The sequence below is a fragment of the Seriola dumerili genome, unplaced genomic scaffold (assembly GCF_002260705.1).
Source record: "Seriola dumerili isolate Sdu_G_001 unplaced genomic scaffold, Sdu_1.0 BDQW01000079.1, whole genome shotgun sequence".
Lineage (NCBI taxonomy): Eukaryota > Metazoa > Chordata > Actinopteri > Carangiformes > Carangidae > Seriola > Seriola dumerili.
The window spans coordinates 554948-582802 of NW_019174334.1; the positions used below are offsets into that span (position 1 = coordinate 554948).

Here is a 27855-nt window from a genome sequence, read left to right on the forward strand (position 1 = left end):
AATAAAACCTAATACAACGGAGACAAAGTTTGGCTGGAAGCTCTTCTTGATATTTGAACAAATCTTTTGAAGCTCCCTCCAAAAGGCACAAACAACATTACAGAACAAAAACAAGTGAACCGTTGGTTCGGATTCCATGAAACAAAAGCGACACGCATGTGAACCAATAATGCCCCAACTCTTTAGCATTTTCCTCATAGCCCAAAAAATTATAAACACTTCTTGTTTCTTATAGCAGGCTGCCGCTAATTAGTCGTGATGGTGGAATGAGGCTTCATGAAGCACTGAACCATTCCAGCAAAGGTTCATTTGTTGATGCTTCATGTGTACAGTAACACATCTACTGGCCAGAATGTAAAATAGGCAAATATACATATATATATATAACTGTTTGTATGTTACAAATTAAATATGAGTATAATGGAAACCATGATTGTATTTTTCATTCTAAGCATACCTTAGAAATTACTGTAAATGCAATCAACATATTTTCTACGCATGAAGTGTGAAAATTGAGCAGTCAATATGCATTGTGGGCATGTATAATGGAACATGATTGTGGAAAAACTTTATTCCTTTTTATTGAGAAATAACTTCTAAGCTGTGTTGGGACTAAGATGATTTTATTTCTTTGAAATGATCTCCCCTGCCTTTAAATACAATCTTTCACAGGGCACAGATGAGGCTAGTGTACACCAAAACCCCACTGCCAGCTTGTAAAGATGTGGATAAATTAATACCTGCCTTTTCCCTTATTACAGAGGATCCTCTAGTCATCCAATTATTGGGAGAAATAAGATCAAGGTGTTGGCAAACTGGAGAAGTCTTTCTTTTCCTTGGTGGATCAATCGCAAATACAACCAAGCCACTCGTACGCAAAATGTCAAAATTGGTGTTAAAAACCAAAAACTATCTAAAACTAACATTTCTCTTTCTGCCACCAAACTGCCACCAAAAGCAGTCACACAGTACAGACGGGAAGTGAGGCTTCACGCATCAGTTACGTCATATACATAGACACACATACCATCACTACTAATTGGCAAATGTTAGCTTGCTAACTAAGATGGTGGACGTGGTAAACATTAAACCTGCTAAACCTCAACATGGGATTATTGTCACCATTGTGAGCCTGTTAGCAAGCTGATGTTAGCCATTAGCTTAAAGCATCGCATCGAGTGCAGCCTCTCGGACCCTCTAGCTTGGCTCTAGACTCTTAAACCTGACCACAAAGAAAACACGACTGAGACGGATACAGCATGCACACCTATTTAGAATGTTTCAGTTACTTTTTTGTGTTAAACTCCTTGCAGTACTGCTCATCAAGTCTTACACCTCATTCAGCTCTGCATAAGCTTTAGTGTTCCCCTGGTGATAATGACGCCTGATGGACTATGACAGACCAGGCCCGGCAATATCAGCTCCCGGTGCTGGCAATCAATTTCAGACAGTGGCGGGGTCTGTGCTGCTGTGTCCATCTTTATAATTTGATTTGTTATCCCGTCGGACAGTTGTTACAGCTATCATTGCAGCGATCACTCCGCCAACCACGACCCCAGCCTCCGGCTCCCCTCCCCAAATCCTCCAAGGACTGTTCCACCATTTTCCCAATTCTCTGCCAAATGTGACAGCCACAAAAGTTTGTCTTAATTGCACCTCTGCTCCCTCTGTCACTCTCCTCCCTAGCCGCCGGCTGTCACCTTTGACTTCGTACATAACTCTCATCCCACCCAACCTTCTCCCCCCTGCTTCCACCGAAATATATTTCCTGCTGCATCTAAAATGTTTGGACATCCCATAATTTTGTAATTCGCCCCTGACTACAGCTGTTGGCAGGGTGGTGAGCCAGCCGCGCCCCAGTTAATCATAGATTACTTTATCTGGGCCATTCCAAATCCTCATGTGTAATGCAGTGCTACCTCAGCAGCAAGTAATCACTGCCCGTCAACAACTCGCCCTCTCAATGCGCCCCCCAAAAAAAACTCCATCCCATACACACACACTTGCTCGCGCACACACGCACTCCCCCTCCTCACTTTCTCTCCAAGCCTGATTTGTCTCTGTCTCTCCTCTTGCCCTTCTCTCTCTTCTAAATTTCTCTTCTCCCATTCCTCATCTCTTTCTTGTGTCTATGCATGATTGGACATTCTCATCAAACATTCATGAGCCAAACTGGTCCAGAAATGTAATATCATAGTATTAGTAACCCTTATTTCATTTGTTAAGGCCTTGGCTGTGACTGGGTGGCTTTACACACAAAGTATGAATAGCTGAAAACTAGATCCTGGTCACAATGTGGCATGAAATATGACGGACAACAGGTTCCAGCTGATTCCACGCCGAAAGCAATGGACCCGTCGAATCCAATATGACAAAGAACACGATGGCAGGTGGTATTAAAATGATTACGTAACGGAGAGAAATAAAAAAGAGGTCAATGGAGGGATTGAGAGAATGCAAAGAAGAAAAATTTAAAGCGAGCTTGAAAGAAAGAGACAGAGAGAAGAGGCCAGTGGAGAGCAGGAGGAAAGGCAGTTCACTTAAGACAAAGTTTCAAGGAGTGAAAATGATCATGAGGTGGTGAGAGCAGCTGCTGAAAAAGTAGAGTGTCTGAACAGGCCAGAGCCACGGAGGCAACTGGCTGCAGCCCTCCATTAAGATTCATGATAAATTACACTTTTAAATAGGACTTGTGGTCAGAGCATTGAAGATAGATCACGATGACTACCATTGCCGTATATTTTAAAGAAATCCATCTTCTTAATCCAAATTTCAAATGTAACATCAAATAAAATGTTTGGAAAATCCGCAAACCGAGCTTTTCTCGAGCAATCTCACAAAACTCCTTGCAATTGTCATGCAAATAACAACGGTGAGCAGAGGGGAAGTATTTCTACAGTTGTTTCTTATTACTGTGGGGGAGACAAGGGAGATGTTTAACCCATGCTGGGCGGCACAACCTTGAGCAGGAAAACATTAGTTAAAAATGTAGCACACTGTGCGGATCCAGCCATCACAGCTACTGTAGCAGAGAATTTTTTAAGCGCAGCACAAAAATAGCAGCCAAATTATTCTGAAGGAGATGTAGGTCAATATTGAAGTTTCTCTCTCAGGTGTGAGGGAGCAGAGGAGTAAGAAGAGAGAGAGGGGGGAGTTTTATGGCGTAAACAAGGTGGCATATTGCTCATGTCACAACTTAGATACATCCACCCTTTGGGAGTATTGGGCATGAACAGAGTCAAAGTCTAGGAGAGGAAACAGTATTTTTACAGGAAAGGAGAGGACAAAGGATTACACCGCAATCATAATCCCATAATCTACCAATGCATTTTTCTAATGTTGCTTACTCCAGTGTGGTGAAGTTATTCCATCGTATATTTTAGCCACTATTGATTCTAGTGACACTGAGGCTGGCAGGCGCTGTTTGCTACAGTATACGAGGCTGCGGTGGATTCGCATGCATGTGTAAAACATTTTTTACGGTGGTACAACTTTGCTTTAAGTCATCATTATGACAATTGCCTGCTCTTTAAACCATCCCTCATCCAAACCTCTTTATGTATTACAGCTTTAGTCAGCAATCCTCTGCACACACACACACACACACACACGCAGAGCAATTTCCATTTAATCCATGTACAAGGCTGAAGCGTTCACAGACAATAACACGCAGACAAAGAGGGATTTGACTATGGCAGAATACCCACGCCAACAAGCACACTGAGACCACCGTAGACAGAGAGCAGTAATACAGGCCAGTGTTATTTTCTTTATGAGTCTGGAATGAGTTGTCCACCACTCTGGATGTTCTAGCCAGGATGAATGTTAAACTCAACTAAATCCATAAAAGAAGGAAAAAAAAAAAACGGTCTGAATGCGCAAAACTCCAAAACCTCCATCTAGGTCCAGCTGTAATATAAGCAGAGCCTTATTTTTCACTTTAGTATTTTGGTGCTTGCGTCGCCAGCGGCTTCTAGACGAGCAAAATTAGCATCTAGGCCAACAGGTGAGGGGCTGCTACACGGAAACTAAATACAGTGCCTCAGAAGTGACCGACTAACCTGTGTGGGAAGAGAATATAAAGTAAGTGGATGAAAGGAGCTCTTGCCCACAGCCATGATGCATCTCCCCCCAGTTGACTAGCTTAATTACCATTAGCTGACCACTTGATTATCATATCAATAAAGAGTGTGAAATCGAATGAGGCAAAGAGCACTGTGCGGTGTTCCAGCAAATATATGCACGTTTAGCAGGATATTACGAAACGCTGAGTGTTTTCCAGGACACTTTGTGCAAGCGTTTGTTATTTGAATTTCATCAGAAGCCCTAAAAGCAGTAATCCTCATACATTGGTACAGTCAACCCCCACCCCCTACCCCCCCTCCCCTCCAAGGATTAATTCTAAAGAGGTACTCGCTCACTGATGTCTGGGCTGCTCCTCTGATACGGTTAGCTGGGAAAGCAGCAGGCTCTGTGTCTGCAACAACTATTCCCTCACAACCAGAAAGCAGAGATTTGTGCTCGCTGGAACTAACTTGGCTCGGCCACGTTTGGTCTGCAAATCAAAGAGGACACCGGGGGTGTAAACACGCATGTGTGCAAGGGAGGGAAATGTGGAAGTGCACTTTTATGTCAAAGAACCGGGTCCGATGGAGTTTGTCATATTGTTTTTGTCTCATTTCCTTCCAAAGAACACACTCCCTTGGATTAAGTGGGCTGTGATTCCGTGTCACTGTGTGTCTCAGCATGAAATCATTGAGGAATGCAATTATCACTTCGTCCAACAGACATTTCTCTGAAATGAGAACGAACAACTGGGAACATAAGAGGGGAGCGAGAGGGAGGGAGGTGTGTGTGTGAGTGGAGAGAGAGTGGGGTAACACCAGTTAATGTTGACCCCAATGTCTGCTCTCACTTCAAACTTCCTTTTGTTAAATTAGTTAAATCCTAATCTGTTGGCATATTAGGCCCCCACTACGATTCATGATGGGTCAAAAGTTTGCCTTATTCACTCCTCTTTCTTCTATCATATATTTCACTTCAAAACTTTGTCCTGTAACCTCATGTTTTCAATTGTTTTATGACTCTAAAGAGCCATTTTTTTCCCCCATTATGACCTTTAAATGATCCGCTCAAAGTGCCACTGCCAAGGCTACTATTGTGTGCTCCATTTCCCTTGGCAGAACTTATCCAAAATTCATTCCCTGAACAATAATTCTTGTGGAAATATTAAAAGCTGTCTAATAGAAAGGGGATCAGATTGCCTTGGCCTGCACTTGAGGTCAATTCGGCTCATTAGAATGGAGTGCAAATTTAAAAAGGAGGCCGCTTTTGCATGCAACGTGAGTCAGCTGTAACGCTTCATGCCGCACTGGGCAGGTACCAAACTGTCACCCCGGTGCTCAGCGAGAGGTAAACTGTCACCTCCTTACTATTAAAAGAACTCCCACGAGAAAGAAAGAGGGAGGGAAGGAGAGTGGAGAGTACAAACTCATCTCCAAACAAACAGAAACAAACATCGTTCCCACACAGGCCGGTGACATGAACTGACTGTTTTTTTTCCCCACCACTTACACAGTACTCCAAGGTCGAGGTTTTTTCAACAGCACATTAATAATACAGCGCTTAACAATTAGTAGCACATAAAAAAAAGCCTTGTTTAGTCTACAGCTTGTGCAATTTACATTATTCAACAAGGCTGTTTGCTTGCATTTCAAGCAGATCAGGTGTAATATTTAAAAATTTTTTTTTTTTTTTTTTTAGCAAGACCATAATAATGTTTACCTATGCACCACACTGAGTAAATTAAGAACACAGGCACAAAGACAAGCCCCTTAACACACATAGACACACAGCTGAGGCTATCTTTGGCTGCACACTGTACTGAATGTGCTTGGCAAGCAGGCTGATGAAAGGTAACAGCAGGAGCAGAACTCATTATAGACCGTGATTCAAATATAAAACGGTAGGTGGAACTTTTTCTTGTTCTTAGAATAATTTCATTTGGTCCAATTTTGATACTGTATGTACAACCGTGCGTGTCAGCTCTGACAACTCATCTCTGAAAATCTGATTTGATCAAATTTCTCCAGATCACATACTGACTAAATTGACTTCGGAAGCAGTTTGAGAGGGATGACTGACTGTTATCATAAGACTATACATACTGACAACATCTGAGGTAATCTATGATAGTTTTTTGTCCTACATTTAAAGGCAAAGATTCATACAGAAAGAAAATCCTTCTGGAAACTGGACATCATCATAAATCTACATACACAGACACATGAAAATACCTATGCATATACACATATGAAAGTACACAAAAACACGGTGCCCATATACTGTATGCACACACACACACACACACACACACAGACACACAAAGTGAAGTGAGCTTAGCTGCAGAGTAGAGCCCCGAGGGCTGGTCTGTTGATTAATGAGGGGCGGAAGGCGAGGAGAAGAGGATGAAGCAGAAGTGTTAATGGAGCTATGATAGATTCCTCTAGGCCTGGTGTTTTATAGGTGAGTCTCCAGTGTATCTGCACAATGTAGCAATACAGTACCACAGAGAACTGTGAAGCTCAAGCCCTGCGTGGGAGGTGAAATATGTGGATCAGAAAGACTTGAATATGGAGCAAAATACATTCACCTTTCAAAATCACACAGCTAACATTATTAAGGGAATTAATTTAACTGTGAATAGACATCATTGCAATACTATAAGTCTTTTTTCAACCACAAGATAGAGAATCAACTCCAAAATATAACTCATTTACTAACTTTATTGAAAACATCTTTCAGAGGAAAGACAAAAGACTCTCTTGTACAACACTACTGAGACACATCCTTGGCTAACCAACAACAGTGAGAGCATTCTGAGTGACTAAGCAGGAACAGTCAATGTCTGTTAGCACAATGCCGAAATGTAACTTTTTTGTATTTAACAGCTTAAGTACATATTCTTGGCCAACAGTCTGTCTTCAGTTCATTGTCACAAGCAAGTGGAGCACATGACACCTCACAGATAGTACTGAAATAGTTCTGAAATAGTTTTGAAATAGTTTTGAATTTTCATTTCACTGACTTGAAAGAAAGTGATAAAACAGCATAAATGCAATTTGGGCAAAAATAGAAACTTTATCTGTGGAGAAAAAAGCAGGTTCAATCAAGGGCTGTAATATTTGTTCATTACGTGGCTCACCAGAGTTTCCCATATAAAAACTATTGTCACTGCTGCATGCCATTAAGTTGTGACTACACAACTCTGCAGAGAGCTTTTAATGTGAAATGACTGAAAAAGTGGAGATACATGGCAACACCCAGTCAAAGGGAGAGAGAGAAAGATAGATTTAGCTAATATTAAGTTAGATGGATTTTTATTGCCTATTGATATTCACTCTCTTTGTGCCTGTCATTCAGGGTGCATATGAGATCATGCGGTATGCATGGTCCAGGAGTGGGCTCATTTTACCGACTTAGCAAGTGCAATATTTACCATGTCCACCATCTTAGTTAAACATGATAGCATGCTAACATTTGCTATTTAGCACTAAACACCAAGTATAACTGAGGCTGATGGGAATGCCATTAGTTTTATGGGTATTTTGTCATAAACCAAAGTATTGGACAAATCAAAAATTTTGTCCTGATGATGGTCAAACATGAAAAGTCAGGGGAATCAGAATCCATACCAAGGGACACATGAATGTCTGTACCAAAGTTCATGGCAACCCATCTGAGATATTTCACCCAAAACCACAAACATGAACATAATAGTGGCACTAGAGGAAAAGTCAGATGACCACCAAAGTAGCTTTTATCCTCGGGGGACCATGAATGTCTCTACAGAATTTGCCTATCCAGTTGTGAGATATTACAGTCTGGACCAAAGAGGTGAATTGACCAACAACAGACTGACATTGGCGGTTCCTTCCATTTTGCTCAAATTTATGGTGTTGAATCAAGTGTTTTGTGTGTTGTCAGGATGCAGGGTGCGCTGGGATTGGAAAGATTAAATAGCCATGAAGAGAGACCTCTTCTAGTGAGCTGTGACTTCTCCCCCGATGGGATTATAGAACTTTGGACTTTACAAAGCAGCTCATCAGAAAACATTGGCAACACAAAGCTGTTATGGACGGTACTGGCTTGGTGTAACGTATCTGTGAACGGATTTCAGGCAAAGGGACAGAAAGCAAGACTGAGACGGCAGGAGAGAGAAAAAGAGGAGAAGTGGTTGGGACTGAAACAAAATTTCTCACTGGTATTTTGAGAGCATAACACTGAGTGAAGACAGGAAAAGAGTGTTGATACAATAGGGCATTATTAACCACTGGTCTTTTTATGGTGTATTCCTTAATCAGCTGGGTTTCAGACATATAACTACTAATAACAACATTTGTCCCTGTTCACGACAAAAAGCTTTTTTGATAATTAGGAACAACGGGAATCAATGATGTGAAATGTTCAAGAGAGGTTCGGGCAGAGATTTATTTATGAAAGCAACTATATAATAGAGGCACATTTTTCACAATGAATAACGAGTATTGGGCTGTTGTTCCCATATCCTGCTAGAGATGCAATTCATCAGGGCCAATAAGAGCTGGTAATTTGTCTTCAGGTCTTTGTCTGATGGAGAAAGCTGATGGAAACCAAAGGAAATGACCACAGAATGTATAGCCCTGCATATCTGTGAATTAATGCACTGAGTTCGAAAACATTTATCAGTAAAAGAAGAAGTGAAAGTGGGCTACATGCACCCACAAGGCACAAATAAAATCATAAACAAAACTAGGCATGTTACAAATCCTCCATTTACAACCATTTCAATTTCTATTTGGCAATCAGAATGGAGTGGAGAACACTGCTAATTGTGGCCACTGGATGTAAGAATCTAATGATTTCCTAATTGATATAATTTGATTTCTTTGCACAACCCAAGTCACATTTATCCATGTTGTCTGGAAGTCTCAATTGCTTCCACAAGTCTAACACAGCTGACTGTGTCTTTTCTACACTCCACTGACAAGCACAATTCCTGGGGTGAAAAATCTCCTGACATCCACCATTCTAGACGGCCTGTCATTGTTAATAGTGAGTGCATGAAAGTGGCAAGATCCTATCTTAAATGGCTGTGCCATCTTGGACAATAGACACATTGTTCTCCATTTTTTTTTGCCTCTGCTTTGGTGGATGCTTTTGCACCAACAAGGGGGAACATACCCACACACCAATACAATACACACTGTCCACATAAAGGCCACTGGGCGCTGAATACAAATACCCACTTGTAAGTCAAAAAGAAATGAGAGACAAAAGAGATATAATAACTGATAATGGAGGGAGTTATTGCAGACAGAGAGGAGAGGAAAGCACCAGTGGGTCAAGAAAAGTACTTTTGTTCACATAGCTAATGACTTAAAGTACAAAAGTTCGTTATTTGACTGTTAATGTCTTCTATCAGTAAGCACTGTGATGATTTTTTTTTTGGCAGCCTTAGCATCAGGTCTTTAAGCTCTACAAAACCTAACATTTCACAATTTTTAGTTGCTCTTCAATGACAATTTTGGAAAAAGCATGTATGAAACAATAGTTTTTGTTCTTGTCACTATACAGTATGGTGTTTTATCCCATAAGATTCTAAAATGTAGGAGTCCAAGCTGAGGCTTCCTCACTGAAAAGGGAATTGAAGCTAAAAAGTTGGCTTTTGTTCAGCAGTGCATTACCTTTAATGACTAAATTGCTGTGGATGACTTAGAAGTTGTTTATTGTGTTGCTTGAAATTGATTTCAAGTGGACAAGTTTTAAAGGTACAGCAGTATTTGTTTAAAACATTATATTAAATTATATTGAAATATAACATAATATAGCCTACTACTATTTAAAAAGTAAAAAACTGAAACTAAAATGAGAGTAGAGCTCCAACTAATATTAGTTTTCTTTATTGACTAATCTGCCAATTATTTTCTCAATAAATCAATAAATTGCTTAGTCTATGAAATATCAAAGCAAAGTGAGAAAATGCTCATCACAATTTCTTTGAGCCCAAGGTGGTTGTTTTGTCCAACCAACTGTCCATAACTCAAAGATACTCAATTTATGATAATATAAAACAGAAAATCAGCTCATTTTCACCTCTGAGAAGCTGGGGCCAGAGGATGCTTTTAGCATATTTGCTTCAAATAAAATTACACAATTTATGACAATAGTTGCAGATTTCCTGTGGATTAACAGCTAGTCATTTAAAGGTGTTATATGTAAGTATTTGCTATCGCTACATAGCCAACATTAGCATTAGTAGCTATTTACTTACCAGAGTAAAGCAAAGCTAACTCTTGTTTTTCCTCTATTTCTATCATTTATTTTCTTTGTCGCTGACAGTGATTCTGTCTCATGTTGGACTGTGGGCAGACTGGACAATAGAGTGACTTACTATCACCTCTTGAGGTAAGTGGTATTGCAACAGGGGACTGGACTAGCTGGTTAGCATGCCAACTTCAGTAGATATCTTCTCAAAAAAATACATAGGCGTGTTTGACATAACATCAAAACTGTTACTTCTTTACGTTCTGATGATGATTTCAGTTCATTTTTGAATGTTTTAGACTGAAAAACTTACATATAGCAGCTTTAAGCTCTAAGTGGATTGTTCTTTGACTGTAGTATTTACAGACTTCAGTTCTTTTCCAATAGAGCAAAGATGCAAAGCTACATAGATTTACATTTACCTCATGACTAAACATTCATAATCAGTTTATACCATGAGCCAGTATAGCTGGTAGGAGTATTACACCATGAAATTTGATGTTTTCAAATAGTCACAACAATGTATTCCTTGCTGTCAAATTCTGCTGTATCGTGGCATGGGAGACTGTAACAAAAGTACCCCTTCTGTCACGCATTAAACTTCCCTAAAACCTTCCTAAAAGGCCAAAGGTGCAAGGATTCTAATAACTCCTGTGCTGCAGTATAGCTGTCACACAGTCTATAAATTACAGTTCGGTTATTTGCCCCAAAACAAACTGTATGCACACCCAAGATTGTGAAATGGTTCTCTCATAAAAAAGCAATTTTAAGATCCCAAATCACTTCAGTAAATCGATAAACAGGACTGTGAACCATCTTTTTGCAAATTATATCCTTGTATTAGGATGATGAATAACTTAAATTTTCAGCATGCATTATTTGTTTACATCCACACTTTTGGCTGATTGTATTTTCACTCCTACTCATTCTTAGCCAGACGTAATGCATTTTTAATGTGTTTTCTGTTTTGACATTTAATGTTCTGGTTTGACCAACGCGCTCTCACAGCTGCACTTAAGACAGCAGGAAAGTACAACTTTGGCCCTTTCAAAATTTATTCTTGCTATCACAAACTGCATTAGCAGCATATTATATGAAGAACAAATGTATTTTGTTAAGATCTTTGTTTGTTGGTTTTAATTCTATTCCAGATAGAATTTAAAGGAGATTAGGCAACTGTTCAATCCAACATGATGAATTTTAACATGGCCAATGACACCTCAGAATCTCACAAATGTATTCCAGCTCACTGATGATGTTTTGAAAAATCAACACATCAACATCAACATTCTCTGTGGGTTCATCATTATAAGCGACATCCTTCACATTACACATATTCAGTTGGTTCACTGTTAATGCACAAATATTAATGATAGCAGCTAAAGCTATAGTAGTAAAATTATACTCTTCTGGTTCTACTGCACATTTGTTTGTATTCAAAAGAAGTCAATGTTGAGTTTGTTGTGTGTGCTATTTATTTTGGTGGAAATACTGTGGTGTTACTGTAGTGTGAAATAAAATTTCAACAAGAACCCATCTGTGTGTGTAGTCTACATGCGAAGTGCTCTGGGTTTTCTTAAAATATTACATATCTGCCTCTGAGCCAGCATCGGATCTCCAGCTCCTTTGAAGTGTCAAAACATGTTTGTGAATGGAGAAACTGAATGGCAGACAGACTCACCTGCAGCAAACTTAAAATGACCATTTTTGTTAAGGCTCTGAGAAAAGTTGGACCGACGGGGGGAAAATATTAAACAGCTGACCTTTTATGTTTACCACAGTGATCCTAAACCTGGGAAACATGCACCTGGACTGAGACTGAGACACAACTTGCTCAAAGGTCATGTTATTCAGCATTGCAAGAGGAGTCCATCCCACAGATAGCATCAGCCGTTTTTCACTGAAAGGCGAAACGAAAGAAGCACGCGGATGATGGCAACACCACCGCTGCTGTTTCTCACACACTGACAGACTTTATGGTTGCCTCTTTGCGGAGACACTTCACTTGTTTTTTGCTCTTGTGAGCATTTAGTTTGTCTTCATGTAGTGAAAAAAATACTGTATGGTACAAAGCCACAGGATTAAAATTAATTGAGAATCCACACACTGTTCTCTGGCAGCAGATTGTTTACTTGTTTTGTCGGGTGCATGTGTGTGCCAATTCTTCAATGCTGAACCAAGCCAATTGGCTGTATATATGTGTGTGTGTGTGTGTGTGTGTGTGTGTGTGTGTGTGTGTGTGTGTGTGTGTGTGTGTGTGTGTGTGTGTGTGTGTGTGTGCGTGTGCGTGTGTATGTGTATGGGCCTTTGCATGGTGTCCTGGGGAATAGCCTGTTGGGGTTATGGAGGGTGCAGTGTGGGGTGATGAATAGGATGCTTTTGTGCTCAGTCTCTCAACTGTCTGCAAACCAGTGAAGGAGAGAAAGGTGAGAGAGAAAGGGGAATGGGGTGAGGGAGATAGCCAGATAAAGGGGAAGAAAAAAAGGAGAGAAAGGGACGGGAGATAATATAGCGGAGAGGAGATGAGAGAGACACTGTGAAGTGTGGGGAGTACAGGTGAGATGCTGTGGGCCAGGAGGTGAGAGAATGGGTGGTAAGGTGAGGAAGAGAAGGGGAATGTGAGAAAGGAGAGGAGAGAGAGAGAGACTACTTGTGCATTCAAGAACACTGCACCGTTGTCTCCTCAGCCAACAAAGAGACAAAGAAGTTGGCTAATGTAGGAAATCGTTCCTATTCATTTCCGTGGAAAAAGAAAACACATGTCCCAGGAGAAAGACAGAAGACAAACAAAGAGAAAGCGAAAGGAGAGAAAGTGCCCCGCTCGGTAATTTTGATCACTCTGCAGAACACAGACCTGACCTCATGGCCTCAACCTTCACACATGATGGGGTTTGGAAATGAGCCAATCATATTGACGGATGCTGATGAATTCAGCCAAAGCTGCTGGTGTTGGCATGGCCACTTTAATACTTATCACGTAAAGAGAACCATTCGACTGTACCACTTTCTAATAAAAAATAATGTATAATACATTTTAAAATGACACAGCATTACAATAGAGAGCAAGATGGGAGCATTAGAAGGTCAACTGTGATGCAAAGTCTTGATATGTGATATTTGAGAGACCTTTAAACGCTTTATAAAAAATATTAAATAACCATCCCATGAGGAGTAAAAAAGCCAGGACCTTTCTGGCCTAATACTCCATTTGAGAAGATAAATCTAGTTGCTCTGACAGGTAGGGCTGGGTGTCAAACCTTAGTACTTTACTGGTACCAACAGAAATGTGTCCGTAGCACTGACCATCAAAAACTGTCAAAAACCTCAAAGTCAAATCTCAAGATGAAACAATTAGCCGTTAGTCAAAGAAATGAATGCAACCACTTTGCTTATCAATCAATCGTTTTCAAGCAAAAATTACGAACATTTGATTCCAGGTTCTCCACACTGAGAATCTGCTGCTTTTCTTTATCTCATGTCATATTAAACAGGATATTTTGGGGTTTTAGATTCTTGATAGAGAAAATAAGTGATTTGATAGACGAAACTGAAAAAAAAACAAAAAGAAAACAAAAACAAAACAGTGATTTCTCACTATTTTCAGACATTTTACAAAGGAACAATAAATCAATTTATCATGAAAATAAACTGCGGATTAATTAGTAATGAAAATGACTTTTTGATGTAGCTCTACAGATAGATCCTTGTTTAAATCCAAATCAGGCTTTTTAATTAGTCAACATTCTTAAGCGGCTGTTTGTATTTATAAGTTAAACGTTTCAGATTTTGCTTTTAAAGGTGAAACAATTACTCGACTAATAATTGGTGAATTGACAGCACATTTACCGGCAACTTTTTTTCAAGCAAAAATACTGATAATTTCCTGGTTTCCATTTGTCCTTTGAATTTTCTTTGTCTTTTATTATGGTAATTGAATATCTTTGAGTTCTGAACCATTTGTTGGGATAAAACAAACAATGTGAAGACGTCACCTTGAGCTCTTTCAATTACCAAAACAATTAGTCCATTGTTTGAGAAAATAATTGATGGATTAATCCATGATGAAAATAATTGTTAGTTGCGGACCTTTTTGTATAATTATGTCAAATGAAAAATGGAAATTTGTTGAAAGAATTCTTTTTTTTTTTTTTTTTTTAAAGTATTGTTTTGGTATCAGTACAGAAACCATGATACCAAGCCCTAGTGAGAGGATGGACCATCTGTGTTGCACTTTTGGCAGTATTATTATGAAAGGGCAAAGAGGGCATATTCGTTTCCATGTTACTAAACCTGAGTCTGGGTCTGCATGTATCCAGTTCTCCCTCCGCTCAGACGCTCTGTACAGTATATCAGGATAATGATGCTTCATGTCTCTCTCCTTAGCCAACAAACATTATTGAGCTGTCGAGTCGTTGATAAATGTGAAAAATTAGACAAAAATAAAACAAAGTAAATATGACGTTTGGGTTCATGTTGCAAATGGGCTACAAAACAACACTTTCTGGATTTTAGCCAACTCTGAATATAATTCCCCTCTTATACAGATGTGTATCTCTCCAGTCCGCCCACGCATGTGTGTATCTGTCACACATTTGGATTTTCATCTCTCTCAAAAACACAACACAAAAATAGTTGAAATTATGCCATTTAGCACCAACAAGCAATTTTTCCCCACAGAAACACTAATCAAACAAGAGGAGTAATCACAGGGATGTATCAACGCCTGTTGAATGAGGCGTACAAATACCTATTCCTGTTCCGTTTTGTTGTTTTTGTATCTGATTCAGAATGAGAATTGGCCTGGAATAACTAAGAGACAGATAAATATTTTCTGTCTACCCCCACCAGGGTCCTCTGAGGCCATCGCAGCATGGCTTTTCTATGATGAAACAGCAGTGAGCGGTGGAGGGCTGAGGGAGTGGGCGATCAGGACACAAACTGTTTTTCTCCACAAACAGCAGGATGAGATGTGGAACTGGCAGAGATATGGCATCCATACCTCGAACACAGCCAACACAGCGTGCATGCTCACCAGCTTTGCAAAGTCAGAGGCTCTCCAAACGCACTCGGGTTCTTTTTCTGAATGCATCGAGCTAATAGCCTATGCAAGAAATAAATAAACCGAGCCAACTGTATGGGAGCGAGTTAATTTGCATGTTAACAACTACAAGTGTCTCATGCTTTATCCTTTATCAGGATTATGTTGTGCAAGTCCTTTAGAGCCAGTAAAGGTTTCTCTTACTCAACAACGATTACTCTCAAAGAGTAATCAAAGATAGCTTCAATAGCAGCAAACAATAGTAGAATAGTGTTGATGAGGCCAGGTGATGATGTGAGGAGGCAGACATCATTAGCCTCCATCATCACACTTCATCAGAGGAGAGGGAGTGTGCCCGCTCTGTTAGCGTAATGAGCTGGAAGTATGAACAAAAGCAGATGGCTTTATGAGTCAGACAATAAGGCACACATAATTGAATATATATCATTCATTTCAATATAAGCAGATAAGCCTTTTTTTTTTTCTTTTTCTCCTTGCTGTATCTCAATGGAAATCCATTATCATGGCATTGAGGAGCTGCAATCACGCCGAATCAGCTGGAGTTCAATGACACTTTTCATTACTGGGCATAATTCATCCAGGCTGAAAGAAAAGTTAAAGTATAGTAAGGCTGGGCTGACTGATAACAGAATGAGCAGTGATCATTTGAGTGGTGATAAGCGGCATTCCCAGTTTTCCTATTATGTTGCTGGAACTCATATGACATAGTGTTAATTTGTTCCTGACACTATAATAAAGGGATGTATAGCCTGTGGCGCTCAATTGCAAGTGACTGTATTAGACTCTAATATGTTATGGTGTGGTTAATATCTGTCATAGTTTTACTGAATACCTCAGTCAAAAGTGAGATTCATAGTCTACTACTCTGGTTGAAAAAAGTGTTATCCGTCTAAAAATGTTGCAGCCAAACACAGTCAGAACACTAGATAAAGCCTAACTTTCTCAAAGAAAATAAAGTTACAAGCCAGAGAACTGGAAACAAAAGGGGGATATGGTTTCCACCAACACGCACATGACACGAGCTGTCAATCATCTACACTTTACCAACATCTCAGTATGAGCAGTTGTATTTTATGCACAAAGCACTGAGTGAAACTTGGCCGCTGCTCGTGCTGCTCTAATCTGTTTTTCCTCTTGAAGAGCTCCCAGCAGGACGGCCGCCTATGGAGCAATTAAAGCCTCTTTCTTAATCCAGCCGCCCCTGATGCTAAAAGACCGCAAACAACTGGAACTCCTCTCCCTCTTCATCCTTCGCCACCTCATTCCCCTCCTCCAATTTCCCCTCCGCCGCGCAAGACAGCAAGTGCAACAGTACTCACCCCCAGTTTCTTACTCCGTATCCTCACGTATCCCTGTTTGACTATGTCGTTGAAGTTGGAAGCCATGGTGAGGGGAAGCGGGTAGCTTCCTGCCCGAGGCGAAAGATGAAATAAAGTAACCTCTATTTTGGGTGGCGGAATCTTTTTACTTGAGGCTCGGTCGGTCCGACATCCAGCAGGAGGAGAGCGAGCCTGTGGGCAACCTGCTCCTGTGTCAGCGCTCAGGCTGCCCGGCTTCAGCGGCGCGATTCATCCGGGAGAGGAGGGAGATACCATTCGTCAGCTGATTCACTTCAGCCGGAGAGGAGAGCAGAGGAGAGGCGCGCTTCCTGGACCACACCATCCCCGAAACAGTGAAGGGGTGGGGATATGTGCCGAGGAGGGCGGGAGTGGGGTATCTTTAAATCAAGGGAGGAGGCCACCATTTATGTGAAAAATGAGCTCAGTCATAATTTCATAGTCGCATCTCTGGAATGAAATAATAGCCTATTAAAAATATACTTTGATCTTAAAAATGACTTGTATAACCTTTTAGTGAAGAAATGACACACTCTTCCTCTTGCAAATGAAAAGGCCTTCTAGCTTAAAGTTGTATTTTACAGCCTTACTTGGTGTAGTATGACCACTAGCTTATGGTGGCTCATGTTAGCTTACAAACATTAGCTATCTTTAGATGGATATTGCACTATTAATCGTTATTAGCTACATGAATTGAATCAGTTTTTTTATTGAGTTTGTGTAACAACCAGTTACATGAGTTAGTTTGCTGACTTTATGAATCCTCTCCACCTGTGCTACTGTGACACTTAATAGTTTAGCATTATCCTTTAATGGTCACTTATGGCCACGCTGCCTGCTGTTTAACAGGAGTCATAGGCTCGCTTTAAATTTTAAGTGTGTTTGACGTTAATACAGCTTCAATACAAAAATATATATACATACATTTTTCTGTTTGGGACTAATAGCTGTAGGTAGTGTTATGATTAGTCATTGAAGAATTTGGTTGGACTATTAGTTTTGGATTGGAGGCTATAGAATAATATAACTAAATAGACTACTGTGTGGAGATTGGTGTAGAAGAGAATTGGTGACACAATCAAGCAACAAATTAATAGGAAACCATTTTGGTAATAATTGATTAATAGCTTTAAGCAATAATGCCAAATATTGATTGGTTCCAGCATCTAAAATGGGAGGAGTTGTTGCTTGTCTTGTCTTATGTGATAATAAATTGTATATTTTGGGGTTTTGGAGAGTTGCTTGGAAAAAAACAACCAATTTGAAAACTTCACCTTTGGCTTTAGGGAAATAGAAAATATATTACTTGAGAAAATATAATAAGAAGAATAATTGATCGATTGAAAATAATTGTTAGTCGCAGTTGTAAATTGCAGCCATAGTATTTTTAGACACCATGGATTGTGACTGTGAATTTCAACAATGAATGGACAATAACTTTATTTTGCACAGTAGTGTAGGATTGAGAGATCACAACAGGCCTACTTGGAGTCAACGTGTAAAAGCAAAGTTTGATCATATGTTATATCCTATGGCACAGGGGCCTGGACTATACTGAGTTTGGGCACATGTCATTCATCCTTTTGATCACTAAAAAATGATGAGCAAATGCTCAATGTCAAGATCAAGGTGCTTGCCTTGATCATTAATAAGCCTACTTGTTTAGTGAATTTTGATGTAACTTTTGAAATGTGAAGTAACCATTCAAATTCTGGCCTCCTCTTTTTTCCCCCAACAATATGTTCAAAGAAAATATGCAAATATAACAGAGGCTTGGTATTTAGACTAATTTGCAACCCACTTTGTACCTTGCCTTTTGGTTATTACCTGTCTGAGTATGAATATAATTTCCATATTTTTCACCAGACAGCCCGCTAATAAGGAAATACAATTTGAGATTGCCAGTGTGTGAGCACCATGTTTTGTCATTATTAGGTGGCCCTGAATTGATGTTGTTGATTTGTTGAATAATAAAACAAGATAGTCCACTGCCCAATTAAAGGATCAAATAAACTGTAAGTGAAACAGACTGTACAAAGCTCTCAACCACCGCCTGCAGCTTGTATATTATAGATACAGTGCTGCAGATTGGCAATAAAAAAAGCACCAGAAATAAAGGCACAGAAACAAATTTTGATCCCTGCCAAAGCTATAATCCTGATCGGGACGCAGTTGAGAAGTGTAGCTCGGGTTGTGTAATCGTACACAGTGAGATCCTTGGTATTAGACAGCAGATGGCTCAGGTATATTGATATGAGGGGCTGCTATTACTTTTGTTGATTAAAATGTGGGGAAGAGAGATGGCTTATGTAAGTGAGTTATGCAAACAACTATATGATTTAGTGAAGATCAGAGTCTCTTACTTCCAGAGTACATCTTCACAGATTACTTTATTTTAAACATTTCTATATAACAGAAACAAAGCACCGTAGATTAATCTTGCAGCATCAGAAAACAGATTTCCTTTTATAAATGAGGACACGAACATTACAGCGCACCCTAGCTCTGCACAATTATCCTATTGCTCATACTAATTTATTTATTTGTTGTGCCGCACTGAAAGAAAACATCCTCTGCTGAGAAAGAGGTTGGCCTTTGTTCAGTGTGGCAGAGAGATGGCTGCCACTTTGAGAAGAGCTATTCAGTCAAGTATCAGCTTTTGAGTCCAGAGGTAAAACTCGACGTCTGTGTTTTCCGTCGCGTTCGTCACATTCACAAGGGCACACAAACCAGCAAGCTGCCACCCCTCCGACAAACAGCTTGACTTTGATAGTCTTCATATCTCCCCGGAAGTGTCCTCAAATTTCCGACTTGTCAAAGTTGTTTTGTCTTCATAATCCTCTTTGTACAACATGGCCCTGTTCCATTCCCACTGCCTTGTCATCCTCTCTCCAAGAAAACAATGCTGACAGCAACAATGCCTTTTCATTGCACTAAATATTGTGCTCTGGTGACTGTCATTACCAAGAACTGTCCTACTTTCGGAGAAGTAATTGCCTGCTGTGATGCAAGACCAACAACCAGTCTGGCCTCGGCTGGTCTCAGGTAGAGAGGCTGCATGCTCAGCGTGCAGGATGCCACACAAACCAACATATGGCCCTGACATACTTGAACGGCTTGCAACAGGGTCAGATGTGTTGAGAGTCATTCAAGAGCAGGGAGACCTTCATCAAGGTCACGAGCAAAGCAGCCAGAATCTGCTGAGCTGGAGGAAACAGCTCTCGTCCAATATAACAGTTTATCAGGTACTGACCTCATAATCATCACCATTTTTCTTCGATGTAGCCTTGTGTCCACGTCCCTTCATGTCTATGATGATTAATAATGGAAAGACTGAGCAGCACACAGAGAAACTATGCCATCCATTAAAGCCCTAAACATTCCCTAAAAAAACACCCCACACTGTTTATTCAGTCACAGCCAAGGAAAAAAGCAAACTTTAAATTGTTTTGATGGTCTGGTGAAATATTCAAATTGCCTTTGCATTAGATGCTTAGCTTGTCTCAGTGCTATTTGGCAAACATTCGCAAGCACAAACAGCTAAATAATTAACACATTCTAAAAAGATAAACGGGGTGAATGAGTGGAAGGAGGAGAGAAATGCCTCTCCACGCTTAGTTGTTTGCCAGGTAAGCATTTTTACATATGGGCGGAAGAGAGAAAATAGAGATCTCACAGGCAGAGTTATGGTAATGCTCTGCTGCAGGTTCCTTTTTTTTTTTTTTTACAGCAACCCCGTATCAGCCTGATATGTTAATAGGCACAATGGGATTTGGGTTTGATTAAATGTCAATGCCTGGAGGAAACAAGAGAGCGTGGACAGAAAAAGAAAAAAACAAAACTCCATTTCTCAGAATAAGAGATGTGGGCTGATTTGGGCTCAGTGGGTCCTTGGCCATGCAAGGAGGACATTTGGTTAGTCACACATTGCAGGACAGCTAAGGTTGTGTGTTGTCCCAAAGGAACTGGCCATGACATGTTTGTGATTTACTCCATAACAGTTAGAAGCAGAAGTGGTTGGAGGGCCTCTCTGTCCTTCTGCAGAAGGTGAGTCACGAGAGTGGGCGATTTGAGAGGGTCCTTTGCTTCACTCACAGACGAGTGTATGAGTGGAGAGTATAAGCCTATTACAAGGGGTCCATGCATTACCAAATTAACCAAAAAATGTTATCAGATGAGCTGAGGATAAGATTTAATTTCCAGCAGCGTGTCTGCTTGTGCAAAATGAATTTGCAAGGTAATCTGGGAGATACACCTTTTTCATGGTTGTCCGTTTTTAAATTCTAGCCATCTAAAATGAGGTAACATTTGCATTCAGAGAAGATTTAAAATTGTAAATGAGTGCATGAGTCAGACAATGAACTTCTGGTAAACTATGTAGGTAAACAAATTATCATTAGGCTAATTGGAGGAGGATGGTAAGGAAAGTGAGTGAGGAAGATGCAGAAAGATGAGGGTGAAGCAGAGGGGAAAACACAAAAAAGGGAGAAGAGACAGAGGCAAGAACATGGACACGATAAACAGAAAAGGCATGGATGACTATCAGGGAGAGGCTACACCTCCTGCTGTTTTGACCCAGTCTTTGTGTCCTAAATTGGGGTCCGTCTTGTGTCACAGTGAGGCCGGACCCTTGGGTGTATCTCTGGAGACTTAGCTGTTCTGCCGCTGTGGCATTTCTCATAGAAAATGACCGGAGGGGAGGCTGAATCCACCGTTCATCACACTCGGCTCCTCGTGGAAGATAGAGGTGCAAAATAGCTGCCTCGCTACACTCCCACAGGAGTGATGAGAGGCCTGTTTTGTCTTCTTTTTTTTTTTTTCTTTTTCTTTTTCGTGCAAAACAGCTAATTTGGAAACCAGAGGCTGAATTCATCAACTTTCTAAGTGAAGGAGTGGCTGGCCTTGGATCAATGACCAGGTCCTTCATGCGACCATGTCATTCATTTTAATCATCCTTCATACTCGGAGACATTTGATAAATTAGTGCCCATGTTGCTAGGATTAATTCATATCAGGTTTTAGGGAGGTATTATTCTGATCAGTCTTCTTAATGTTTTTTTTTTTTTTTATCAAAATTCACATCATTAAAACATTATTAGACTCACATCATTTTTGTTATAGATGCCCTTGTTTTTTTGTTTGTTTAAACTATTGCGAATTTGTTAATTTCCTCGCTGTTTTTATTCATCTCTTCTCTTGCACCCTCCAGAGTGAGGTGAACTACAGAGCACCACATGTTAAACTAAAGCAGGGATTAAGGCTAAAGGACACCCCAGCATGATGGAAGCTGGAGTCTAGAGGGTGTAAACCGGGGTCTTTAAGGTCGCAAGACACTCTCCCTCCTCACGCTCCCGCCTCTCTGCAGATCCTGATCCGCCATCTCTCCAAACAATGTGTAATTATACATTCATCAGCGCATGTGGTGCTGTGTCTCTTTAACTCATCACAGCCTCTCCTCCAGAAAAAGAAAAAAAAAAAAGAAAAAAAAAAGGGGGGCGACAGACAAGCGTGACTAATATGTATGCCCTGTAGAGGGCAATATTGTCTGCAGCGTAAGGAGGAGTACTTTGAAGGGGCTGTTTAAATGTCTTCATGTTTCAACTGTATGATAATGAGATACTTGTTCAAACGCTGCATAAGGTGATGAATGGGCACCATATAAGCCGTGTATCAGACGGTTTATATTGCTGCATAAAACGAAGATGCTCTGCTGTTTGTTGTTGCTAGGTCCTGAAATACTGAGGAGGGCGTCTTTATCACCGTGCATCTCATTTAATATGGCAGTGCATCAAATGGTCAGGTGCAGATTCAATAAATTTCTTTGCAAAGGGTATCCGTCCTGAGCGTCGGTTTGAAAACCGTTTTAACAAGCATGATCAGAGTACCAGAGGGTCGCATTTGGCTAAAACTGCACCTCGAGAGCTGCAGGTTATTGGTTTCCTTATTTAATCTGACTGATTTAATATAAAACAGCTGATGCTTGTGCTTTCCTCAATGGTCATGGCTTGTGGGCCCTTCATCGGGATTGGCAGAAGCACATGACTCCAGTGCTAACCGTCCAGGTCGGGACAAAGCTACTATTTTACCTCCTGGGCCCACTTCACAACGGCTCATGTGTGAGCATGGAAAAAGAGTGGAAATCAAACCTCCTCTGTAAATACACGAAAGGTCAGTGATGACGTCGGAGTCCGGGGACGGCCTCCTCCGTGATTTTGCGGCCCATCATCGGCGCCTGATTCGTTGCACCTCTTTATATTTTGCACTCTGTGCACCCTGACCATGATCCCAATATAAATGCAGTCACACACTTCTGTCACAGAGGTGTGTTTGGTATATCACCCACTGCTCATAAGTCTATCTGCTGCACCACGTGTTGCAGGCAGCTACAGAAGGAATCATTCTTGCTGACTTGCGCAAAAACTTGAAAACAAACTTATTTCGGGATTCCTTTTGAGGTAGTGTACTATGAACTGTAGTTTTTCATGACTTCTTTCATTTTTCATGCTGTGCTCTTCTTCAACTACCCCTGGGCCCTCGAGGCCTTGGCCCAAGACTCTCCCACTTCCTCTTTCTTTGTATTATGACTGACTGCAAAGGAGTGTGTGTGCCTGGCTGCCATGCATGGCCTTATTGTTTGTCCATGACCCTCAGCTGTACTGTATGTAGCTTTTCAGACCGTTCCTTGTTGTCTTGCCAGGCATCTCGTTCTCTGTTCCAGTTCTTTCTCAACATTTATTTTCCTTTCCTTTGCAAACAAGTGTTTGTTTTACACGCAGGTCGTCTGATTGTGCCTTGGAATTTTGTTATTATTGTTATCGTTAATGTTAGCTCAGCTGACCCACACCAGGAGGATAAGCGGGAAATCTTTGCTAAGTTAGACAGCTGACTTATAGAAATGTCCCTCTTTAAAAGTACGCCCGCTCTAAAACTCTGATCCTCTGAAATATCTGGAGACAACTGAGAGGCTTGAAAACCGGCCTTAAACTCCTCCAAAGGAAATATCTGAATTTGTTTCTTTAAATGCCCAGATTTGATTCAGACTTGTCATTATTTATTCTGAGGGGCAGATCTAACAGCAGAGCAGTCTGGGAGGCAGCCAGCCCCTCCTGGAGAGGTACTGTAAGCACAACTTTCCCTATTCCGCAGTGCTTGTTTTAGGAAAAGGCTTTTACATGTGGCTCACATCTGCATCCAGAGCATGAAACTGCTTCACTGACACCTATTTATACAGGAACAAATGTCAGTCTTAGTGTCTTTTGTGTGCAAATTGTTGACAATAAATTGACTGATCTTTCCTCGGTAATGAGGCGTTCTGTCATGACGGCAGTGAGGTGAATGTATGTTCAACATTGTGTGCATACGAAGATACCTGTGTGCAAGGAAGGGAGGGAGACAGTGAGAGACAGCACAACAATGTAAATATGCAGATGTACACGTTTAGCATAATCTGTAAAGAGTAGCTCTGCCAGATGTTCCTAATTGGGATTACTCACTTGAGTATGCATGGACAAAATCATCTTGCACGTGTCTTAAGTTTCTGTCAAACAAGGGAACATTTTCTCTTGGAAAGTCTCCTTTATTTGCATTGGACTGAAGAACAGACGGACTGTTTGATCCTCCTGCCACTTGCAATTAACCTGTTACAACACATTGGCCAAGCCTGAGTTGCTGACATTGTGTAGCTTCTGTGACTTCAACACACTTAAATAGCGCTATTTTGAACTAGGATTCAATGTGCACCACTTATGCTCACGTTACAGATAAAAACCAAAATATCATAACCACTCACATGAAGGTAACCGTTGGTTTGACAGTTTTAGGCCACCCTGCTCACACCTCGGTAAAATATTCCAATCAGGAAACCATGTCACATATCTCTTTGCCTTTTTGGATAGAAATACTGGACACAAGTCGGAAGATGAGCTTTTCTTTTTTTTTTTCAGTGGGCTCTTTGAAGGTGGAGTAATCATCTTCTCAAGGAAGAGCCACGCTTCACATGAGCACAGGCAAGAACAAATACATTCCATACATCTTCTACCGTCCCTATTTTTGCCCCCTGATTGACACATTTAAGGTATCAACCTGAATATCTGCTATTCTGGTAGAATTCACTCACTGAATGGAGTGACGCCGCAATTTGAATGTATGCTTAAAGATTTTCAATTTCACTCCTGTAGTTGGGTGGGTTATAGTCACAGGGAAGCCAGTTGGAAATGAATGGTTATTATAAATCAAATGTCTAAGATTTGTCTAAGGTTTGTTTTAAAAGCACAGAGGCCTAAAATAACTCAATAATTATATGAGTCACCTTGCCACTCAGGAAAAACTTATTTTTTTCTCCACCAAAGTACCCACTCCATCTTTGCAAAAACACATTCACAGTGTGGCTATGTACATGTAATATTTTTGGATCATGAGGGGAAAAAACCCACTCCCTGTCAAATTTTATGTTTTGTTCATCTGCCAAAGTAAAGGTTTGACAAGAAGGAACACAGTCATTACCACTGGCAACCATAACTTTTCACCTCGGTGCTGACGGCTTCCCTGACTGCATCACTGCTATCTGATTCCCATCCAACCATGGTAGGACAGGCGGCACAGGCACAGCACATAAACAAACAGGTGAGTAAGTGAAAAAATACAATTAAACCCAAATATACGGCACATGCACATGCACACACACACATACGCACACACACGTATATATACAGAACAAACAGATGCAGAAACACACACAAACTCTGTCTGCCTCCTGTCTTTCTTTCCTTCTCCTCAGGTATATATGGTTTCTTTGACACAGTCTGCCAGTCTGCTGCCATGCAGCGCCACATTTAGCTCTGCGAGGAGCGCCAGACTGCAGCAGAGCAGAGCACAGTGAGGAGGTTATTAATGGCCTTCCTTATTTTAAACGACAGTGTGAAAACACCGGTGGCACCATGCAGACCCCGCTAGCTGCAAGCTTGTCTTTCATCCCATCTGTCTTCACGGCACTCTCCTTGGTCCTAATGGGCCCGTGGCTGTCGCTCTGTGAGTTTACTCCTAACTGATATGTTGGACCTCTGCCTTAATTATTTGAAGTCAGCTGCATTTTTTAAACTTAATATCATCCAACAATGTTCCAAAACTGCCCCATTACAAAACTTTATGTTGTGAAACTTGATTTTGGGGTTGTTTTCATAAACTCTAATATTAAAAGATGATATTCCAATCCAATGTCATGCTCATGAAGGTGTCAGAATCAAAACGTCACGCTCTTTTCTCAAGCCTCCAGGTTATCTCTCTGCCCTTTACCTCTCTCTCCTGCATTTTCTTCCTTTTCACTCTCCTCCTCGTCCTCTTGCCTTTCATTCCTCAGAGCCTCTGAACGCCACCTATCACCGCACCCTGCTGTGAGTTTTGACACCTGTCTGATGTATGCCTCTCTTTCCTCTCACAGGACCTGGACGCACATGGATGGCCTATCAATCACTCCAGCAGCCCCTTCTCCCGGCAGAGCTCAGCCAATCACAAGTGACCGCTTTTAATCTAAACATGATGTGTCAGAGCGTAAAATGAGTGCGTGCGTGACTGAGCAAGCACACGCACATGTGTTTGAACATGATGTTGTTTTTTCATGCAGAGTGTTTGTGTTTTTGGGCAAGTGTATGGTCACACTGAAGTAATAAAAGATGTCAGCCTCATACAGACACACACGCATGCACACACACACACACACGCACACACAGAATATCTCCCTTTTCCGATGCTTCATGACCAATAAGTTGCTGTTCCATATATCAGCATGAATGTAGCATGTACTTTACCACGTGTGGGATGACATTTGCTAATGCAAATAGATATGTAATTATTATCCCTGCACCTGTAAAACACACAGAACATTTATTTAACAAGACTGTATTCATATTGTGTCACATGGTGTCAGTGGGCCAGTGCCTGTATATACAAGATTAAGTAGTACTTGTCTGGGGAATAACAAAGACTGGCAGCCTGAGTCACAACCCATCGCAGCCCTCCAGACATCATAACACTGTCGGACATCGATATGGTGGAACCCATTATGGATTGGTCATTTCACTCCACTGCCGCTCAGAAGCAAATGAGGAGTGACGACTCCGCTCCCTGGTGAGGATCCTAAGAGGAAAGCTGGGACATTTAAAATCAAAAGCTTCCGCTCTCCATGGTTTGTCGGAATAGCTGGTATGGTATATTGAGGAAACGGGGGGTGGGGGGGGGGGGTGGGGGTCACATCCTGTCCTGAGAGACTTTCACATCAGTAGTGCAGGCTTCTCCTTCTCTCAAATGGCACTATGGACCTGGAAGTCTGGGGGATTGGGTTCAGTCTTCATCCAACCCACAAAACCTACCACTTCAGTGGCTCCCTGAGGTACTTTGATCTTTGGTGTTTTGGCTCTGCCTGCATATCCGCCGGGTGAGAGCAAATGTGAAATGATTCATTGCCGTTGAGGTTTTAGTGCATTGTTGTCGGTTATAACATGAAGGTATTATGACCCGTATTGAGCTGCTCAACGGCCTTATGTTTAAAATTCGTCGTGCGTAGCTGTTCCATTTGTGGACACATGAAGAGAAGATTTCCTGTCTAAGTCTGCAGCTAGAAAATATTATTTACGTCTTTACGTTTTCGAGACTTCGCTTAGAAAAATAATCTGAGTGGTGTGGTGCACGAGGCTGGGATAAATCAGTACAAGTAAACATGCTTTTGAGTTATGTTCATGTTAGTTAAAAAGAACTCTTCAAGAATAGGAATAAATATGCAGCACCACCTCCACAGCCACCACAGAATTACAGCAGGAAATCCAATACTAACATTAGTCTGAAAGATACATTTGTCAGATACTTGAAGCAGATGCTATTCGTTGTACCTGGATGATTCATGTTTGAAACCCATCATATTGATTATGATGATAAAAACCTAATATAATCACTTATATATACTAAATGTACAATGCACAAACATTTTAACCTGAGGAATATCTCACTGCCACAAGCAAACGTGTGAGAGATGGAGATTGTAGTATTTTATTGCAAAAGGAACTTTTCCTAACAACCTGAGGTAGGAAAATATATATATATATATAATGCACAAAGAAACAGAGACAACAATACAATGAATTGCCCATTATAAAGATTGCAGCT

General features: G+C 40.8%; 1 protein-coding gene across 1 annotated transcript in view; it reads right to left on the bottom strand.

The window, feature by feature from the left end:
* The window catches only part of dok6 (docking protein 6), a 44271-nt gene extending 27522 nt beyond the window's left edge, over positions 1–16749 (bottom strand). The window contains exon 1 of the mRNA XM_022744342.1: positions 16684–16749. Within this exon, the coding sequence (XP_022600063.1) occupies positions 16684–16749 (66 nt within the window). The remainder of the gene's footprint in view (positions 1–16683) is intronic.
* Between the last annotated feature and the right edge of the window lie 11106 nt (positions 16750–27855).